General features: G+C 43.0%; 1 protein-coding gene across 1 annotated transcript; it reads right to left on the reverse strand.

The window, feature by feature from the left end:
• Nucleotides 1-7,146: 7,146 nt before the first annotated feature.
• On the reverse strand, nt 7,147-7,662 carry LOC138901783 (uncharacterized). Its single transcript, XM_070189574.1, has one exon. It carries the CDS (start codon nt 7,660-7,662, stop codon nt 7,147-7,149), a length of 516 nt encoding a protein of 171 aa, XP_070045675.1.
• Nucleotides 7,663-8,214: the final 552 nt, after the last annotated feature.

Below are 8,214 nucleotides of genomic sequence, written 5' to 3' on the forward strand. Positions count from 1 at the left end.
CTTTTAGCATTCAAATATCAATAAAGTGTGGCTAAATTAGAGTGTAAGTAGTGTCTAAATTGCATGAATATAGCCTACTATCAACACCCCACACTTAAACCATTGCTCGTCCCCGAGCAATCAAACCATACTCTAAGAGGCTTAATTTCACTGAGCGACTTCTCTACTCGTCACACCAAGAATATTTCACATAAATTGAGTACATTAGTGCAACATCTACACCTCAAGAGTTGACTCCCTCTAGCCACGCAATGTTCTTAACTGGCTTACTTACTCTATATCAAAGGTCCAGACTTACCTCTCCTTCATGAATCAAGTGCCTGCTCACAACAAAAGAGACTCATTTCACAATCAATAAAATTCACACACACTGAGAAACTTTAAAAGGAACAGAATTCACTCACCCTCAGAAATGACATTCTTGTGCCACAGAAAATGCACTATAGGCTTGCCCGTAGTATACGACTCTACTAATTGAGCTCACTCAATCTAGGATCAAGTAGGACTTTATTTGGATGTAATATAGGCTGTAGGTTGGGTAGGATATATTTGGATATATAATAGTGACTATACCTCCCTAAGCACTTTAATACATTTATTTTACAATCAAGTCCACACCTAAGTTAAACCAATATTTTCATTTTTTTTAATTATTATTCTTTTTTTAACATCACATATACTACCCCACACTTCTTCTTTGAGCACAATCACCTTAAAAGCCACCAAAGATTTATTACCAATCAACATGATACACTATTAACAATGTTCTTCTCTTTTCTTTTTTTTCAAGTGGCCTTTTCCAACAAGATTTACCTTTCTCCTTATTTCCTAGTTCCACTCAAAAGCTCCATCAATTACTCCACACTTTATCCTTTGTAAATTCATAGTATTTTCAGTGCTTACGAGAGGTAAATGATTCAAAAGATGGTCATTTCAAACAAGGGATAGGGCTTGTAATGTGGTTACCAAGGAAACAGAATTACAGGCTCAACAGGGTTAACTATGGTACATAACAAATAGGTGGGTGGAGTATGTATATATATGGTTCAACAAAGAAATGCTTATATCACTTCCCAGACTAAACAAGATTACCATTTCGCTTTGCAGACACACAGGGCAAGTTATAGGCGTTAAATGTCGTGCACAGAATATAACAAGCCTCTCACACACATGGCACATGACTCATTCCAGATTAGATCATCAAACACTCAGATCAGGGTATTTCATCCAAATTAAGAACATACATTTTAAGGCCTTCTTACAAGAGTCAACAAATGAGCCTAAGCGTCACACTAAAGTAACCGCTATATTCAAGGCATTACGAAATCAAACAAGGCTTCCTATTTTAATTCTGCCCATAGCCCATAAGTTCCTAATTAAAAAAAATAAAAAGCTAACTACACCCGGTTCAAACAAAAACCTTGGAAAAGAACCGTGGTTTGAAGAAAAACTAAGGGGGAATTGATACACTAATACAAAAGAAATCTTTTTTTCTTTCGACTTTAGTCCCTTAAAAAACCTGTCGAATGATATCCATCGTTGGGCCAAGTCGAAATTGATTTATACAAATAAACTATGAAACTATCTGCATACAACAAAGTATCCCCCACCCCACACTTAAAAAGATGGCATGTCCCTATGTCATGCAAAGTAAAGTAATGTGAGGTAAAAGAACTTCCCTGGTGGATCAGTCTTGATTGGAGACAGTGCCAGGGTTGAGATGACATGCTCTCCCCAGTGCAGCCAGCCTATGATTTTCTTTTCTGACTTCGCATTTTGGGTTGCGAAAGCATCAACTCTGGTCCCCAATTCTGTGACAAAAGTGCGCAGTCCTGTCATGTGTTGTTCTAGGGCTGTCATTCGCGTGCTCCGTTTGACCTGGGATGGTCCTTCAGCCACTGCAGCTTGTTCCTGTGGGGGTGAGGCAGGTTCAACCTCCTCCTGCCTTTCGTCACCCTCTTCTGACGCATTAGAATCGTCACTATGAGCTGCTTCTGGTGCCACCGGGTCTTTCCCGATGGTCACTTTATCTGCCCGAAACTTTGCTTCTTTCTTTACCATGCCATCCGCATTTGGGTTCTCAGGCACCCTTGCTGCCCGACACAATTTAGTGATCAGAGAGGGGAAAAAGAATCCATACCTCTTCTGTGTTGAACAGATGAATATCTCAGACTGAAGAACCTTGGTCACATCGAAGTCGTGGCCATTCACAAAGCACCATATCAAGGCTTCTCTCGGACCATTTACCTCCGTGGTGTTGTGGGACGGCAGTAAGTGACTGTTGATGATGTACAACCAGCATTTTCCTTCAAAAGTGAGTGAGGAAGAGTGTAGCTTCGATCCCGGCACAACCCACACTACCTCTTTGTCTGTTGCACAGATAGTTTTGAAAAACCTATTCCATGTGATGGGTTCTCTCCTATAAGTATCATAGAAATCCTCCTCCCCATTGAATTCAGGCAATCGATACACTCTCCTGATGGCTTCTAACGAGGCATCCACCCTCGTGTGGCGCACAATGCATATTTTATCCTCATGTTTGGGGCAGTTGGCATAGAACTCCCGAACAAGCATCAAGTTACCCTCCTCCGGCTCTTCAAAAAAGTTATCCAATCTGCTCCTGATCAACTCCCGATACATATTAGGGCATTCATCCTGGAGGGATGCCCTGTCAATACCCCTTTCCGGTATAAGTTTTTTAGTGGCCTTCAAACTGAAACGGTCTTGGGAAACTCTAGAGACAAACCTGGTATGATCAAACTGGGTTGCACTAGTCTGCGCTCGTCCCCAAGATGAGCCTCCATGACCACTTGATGAGACCCCGGTAGCGCGTCTCTTCCTTAAGGGTTGCATTTTACCTACACAATAAATACTACTATCAGTGGATAGAGGAATATGTGTCCCCAATGGCAGTTACTCAAACTTCACTTGCACAATTGGTCACAATTTATCTTCAACACTCATTAAGGCAAATCAACAAACAAGTAGTGTGAATATGTACCCCCAAGTCACCCAAAGATCAAACCCAACAATGGCTTCCTCCAAATCAATCAATTCAAATAGCCTCCATATACCACATATAAATCACAATCCAATTCCCAAACAAAAGTACCTATGATTTTACTACCCTATACAGAAAAGGAAAATAAAATTAAAAAACATACTACGAAAGAGGAATAAAATCATGTACTTACTTGGAGATCTTGAGAAGAACGGAGGTTGGAGATCGATTGAGTGGAGAAGAGAAGGAATGAGAAGAGTCTTGTGTTAAAAGGAAAATATGAGGGAAAGTAAAGGTTTGGGTTCTTGAGGTTAGGGAGGGAAGAAGAGAAGTTGGGGGGTGGGGGGGGGGGGAGTGAGGGGTTTGGGTTGTTGAAGTTAGGGAGGGAAGAAGAGAAGTGGGGGGAAGTGAGGGGAGGAGTTTCTTAGAGTTAGGAAGGGAAGAAGAGAAGTGGGGGAAGTGAGGGTTTGGGTTAAGGAAAAGAAGGGGGTGGTGGATTAAAATAAAAAAAATTTACCTGGCCAAGCGCGGGCTTTCGCGCCCCAATCCGCGGTCTAATCCGCGGCCGCGAATTCTGGGCAGAGGGGGTCCCAAAATCCATAGCCCAATCTGCGGCCGCGGACGGGGGCAGAACACAAGCCTAAATCCGCGGTCCAATCCGCGGCCGCGAATCTCCGTCTCCAGCCAATTTTTGTGTTTGCAGCATTTTTTTACCTAGTCTTGGGTTAATTTCGACCCCCGAATCCTTCCGATGCGCGTGATCTTTGCCCTGCACACAAGTAGGTCGGTCAAAGTCGTTCAAAATCAATTACAACAAACAAATTAAGAAAAATAATGGGTTGCCTCCCAAAAAGCGCCTAAGTTAATGTCGCGGCACGACGATTTACAACAAACCATGGTTAGCCTCCCAGGAAGCGCCTGATTTAACGTCGTGGCATGACACATGCTTTCATTATCACTCATCGTTCGCATACTGGGGCTCCTCCAAAGTTATCACCACTCTATCGCCTTTCTCTTTGACCATTCCAAGGTAATGTTTCAACCTTTGCCCATTTACCGTGAATTTGTTTGTCCCATCTTCGGATTCAATCTCCACAGCTCCGCTTGAGAACACTTGCACCACTCTGAAGGGTCCTGACCATCTGGACTTCAACTTACCCAGAAACAACCTCAATCTCGAGTTGTATAACAACACTAGATCTCTGGGCTTGAAGTTCCGATCTAAGATGTGCTTATCATGGATCATTTTCATCTTTTCTTTGTATAATCTGGCATTTTCAAAAGCATGGAACCTGAATTCCTCGAGCTCATGTAACTCAGTGACTCTGCTGGTACCTGTGGTCTCTATATCTAGATTCAGCTGCCGCAGTGCCCAAAGTGCTTTATGTTCGAGCTGTACCGGAAGGTGGCATGCCTTTCCAAACACCAACTTGTACGGTGACATACCAATTGGAGTTTTGAATGCTGTGCGGTATGCCCATAATGCATTATCCAGCTTCTTTACCCAATCGGTCCTTATTGCATTCAGTGTCTTTGTCAGGACACTTTTAATTTCTCTATTGGACACTTCAACTTGCCCGCTCATCTGTGGGTGGTACGGTGTGGCTACTTTGTGGCGAACTCCATACTTTTCCAACATACGTGCGAATGCTCTATTGCAAAAATGGGTTCCACCATCACTGGTTATAGCTCTCGGGGTGCCAAAACGTGTGAAGATGTTTTTCTTTAGGAAACTTGTTACCCCTTTTGCATCATTGGTTGGGAGAGCCACCGCTTCGACCCACTTTGAGACATAGTCAACCGCTACCAATATATATTTGTTACCATACGATCTGATGAACGGCCCCATAAAGTCGATCCCCCACATGTCAAAAACCTCCACCTCTTGAATTGTTGTCATCGGCATCTTGTGACGGCGAGATATGTTGCCTGTCCTTTGGCATTCATCGCAACTTTTGACCCAAGCATGGGCATCCTGGAACAAAGTAGGCCGATACAATCCCGATTCCAACAATTTTGCTATTGTCCAAATTCCTCCAAAGTGTCCACCATATGGTGAAGCATGGAAAGCCTGCAAAACAGAAGGTTGATATTTCTCGGGGATACACCTCCGGATCATGTTATATACACATATTTTAAACAATCGAGGTTCGTCCCAATAAAAGGATCGACAGTCGCGGAAGAACTTTTTCTTTTGAATTGAGGAGAGTTCATAAGGTACAATACCGCTTGCTAAAGAGTTAGCAATATCAGCATACCAGGGCGTCTCCTCCATTGTCACAGCAAGTAATTATTCATCCGGGAATGTCTCTATTATGTCTTCAACCTCCATTCTCTTTTCAGCACCTTTCAATCTTGAGAGGTGGTATACTACTTGATTGTCTGTCCCCTTTTTGTCACGAATTTCCAGATCGAATTCTTGTAGCAAAAGAACCCAGTGAATCAAGTGTGGCTTTGACTCCTTCTTTGCTATCAAGTACCTAATTGCTGCATAGTCAATATAAACAATAACTTTTGAACCAATTAAGTACGACCTGAATTTGTCGAAGGCAAACACTACAGCCAGCATTTCCTTTTCTGTTACAGTGTAATTGAGTTGTACCACTGAGCGTCCTGCTTGCACAGTAAATCAGATTCATCATCTTGTCTTTTCGCTGCCCCAAGACTGCTCCTATAGCATAATCACTGGCGTCGCACATGAGCTCGAATGGTTGCTCCCAGTTGGGTGCAACAATGATGGGTGCAGTTATCAGTCTCTTCTTCAGCTCCTCAAATGCCAACCTGCAATCATTAGAAAACACAAAGGGCCGATCCTTTTCAAAAAGTTTACATAAAAGGTTAGCAATTTTGGAAAAATCTTTTATGAATTGCCTATAGAACCCGGCGTGCCGAAGGAAACTTCTCACTGCCTTGACCGAAGTGGGCGGTGGCAATTTCTCAATCACATCAACTTTAGCATAGTCGACCTCAATTCCCTTACTGGACACTCGATGCCCCAAAACTATTCCTTCTTGTACCATAAAATGGCACTTTTCCCAATTCAGCACCAAATTTGTCTCCACACATCTTTTGAGCACTCTTATTAAATTGTGAAGACAATCTTCGAATGAATCCCCCACTACGGAGAAATCATCCATAAACACCTCCATAATATCCTCTACCATGTCAGTGAAAATGGCCAACATGCACCGCTAGAATGTAGCCGGTGCATTGCAAAGTCCAAAGGGCAATCGCCGAAAGGCAAAGATGCCATATGGACAAGTGAATGATGTTTTCTCTCTGTCTTCTAGGGCTATTGAGATCTGGTTATACCCTGAATATCCATCCAAGAAACAAAAGTGGGACTGCCCAGCTAACCTGTCCAACATTTGGTCAATGAAAGGCAATGGGAAATGGTCCTTTCGAGTGGCTATGTTCAGTTTTCGATAGTCCATGCAAATCCTCTACCCCGTGACTGTACGAGTCAAGATCAACTCATTATTCTCATTTTGTACGACCGTCATTCCTCCCTTTTTCGGCACACATTAGACAAGACTGACCCAGTAGCTGTCAGAGATGGGGAAGATGATACCCGCATCCAGCCACTTGATCACTTCCTTCTTTACTACTTCCTTCATATTTGGGTTCAAACGTCGTTGATGTTCCCTGGAAGGTTTGTTCCCCTCTTCTAGAAGAATCTTGTGCATGCAAAAGGCTGGGCTGATACCCTTTATGTCTGCCATGGTCCAACCAATGGCAGTCTTACATTCTTGCAATACCTTCAATAGTTGCTCTACCTGCAAAGCTAGCAAACCAGATGATATAATAATAGGCAAAGTAGAATTAGGCCCCAAGAAAGCGTACCTGAGGTGGGCTGGAAGCGGTTTTAGGTCCAGCTGTGGTGGCTCCTCTATTGATGGTTTTGCAGGTGATGTTGCTCTCTCTTCTAAGCATAGGGGCTCGAACTGAGGTTCCCTTTTCCAGAATCCTTGACCTTCGAGAGCCATGAACCACTCTGCCAACCCTTCACCGTCCATCTCTTCCAAATTCATCAAGCAGGTTTCTAGTGGATCCTTGACATTAAGGGCCTCGTCCTCTTCTTGCAGTATCACATCTACGTCCTCCACTAGTGAGCAGTTTGCAAATTCACTGGGTCTCCTCATGGATTATTGAACGTTGAATATTATTTCTTTATTGTTCAACCTCATTTTCAACTCTCTAGTCTCACAATCAATTAACGCTCTCCCAGTGGCTAAGAATGGCCTTCCCAGAATGATGGGTATCTCTTCATCCACCTGACAATCAAGAATAACAAAGGCTGCAGGAAATACAAATTTCCCCACTTGCACAAGCACATCATCAAGAATTTCTGTCGGTCTTTTGATTATGCGATCAGCTAGTTGCAGCAACATTAAGGTCGGTCTAGCTCTGCCAATGCCCAGTTTCGTATAGATTGCCAAGGGCATCAAGTTTATGCTGTCTCCCAAGTCACACAATGCTTTAGCAATAACATAACTCCCAATAGTGCATGGGATAGTGAAGCTACCTGGATCAGACACCTTTTGGGCCATAGGTCTTGTCACTACCACGCTGCAGGTCTGTGTCAGAGTTACAGTGGACAGGTCCTGGAAGTCAAATTTCAGCGACATCAGGTCCTTCATCATTTTTGCATACCCTGGCATTTATCTCAAAGCATCCATCAGTGGAATATTCAATTGAATATGTCAAAGCATTTCCATGAATTTCCTGTATTGATCATCTTTCTTTTGTTTTGCCAATCTCTGAGGGAATGGTGCAGGAATCAATCTTTGTCCATTACTTGATGTCTTTTCTTTGTTAGAAGCTTCTGGCACAAGAGGTGCCACTTGTTCTGAGACTTGTTCACCGTCCTTCTCCTTACCCTTGTCAACCTGTGCTTGTTCAATTACAACCTCGGTGAGCTCTGCTGACTCATCTGCCTCTAATGTAACTGGAGTAGTTGGCGTAGTCTCTCTCCTAAATTGAGCAACTTCTTGCTCTCTGTCTAAATCTCTTCCACTCCTGAGACTCACTGCCATTAGCTAATTTGGGTTCTATTCCTTTAGGTTAATATTTGTATCTGCAGGCAATGTTCCTTGGGGGCGATTGTTCAAGGTCATAGACAGCTATCCCGGTTGAATTTCAATGCCTTTGATTGCTGAATCATGTGCTGCTAACTTTTCTTGCATCTTACCATTTGTTCCAATGAATTGTTG

Source organism: Nicotiana tomentosiformis, chromosome 11 (genome assembly GCF_000390325.3).
Source record: "Nicotiana tomentosiformis chromosome 11, ASM39032v3, whole genome shotgun sequence".
Taxonomy (NCBI): Eukaryota; Viridiplantae; Streptophyta; class Magnoliopsida; order Solanales; family Solanaceae; genus Nicotiana; species Nicotiana tomentosiformis.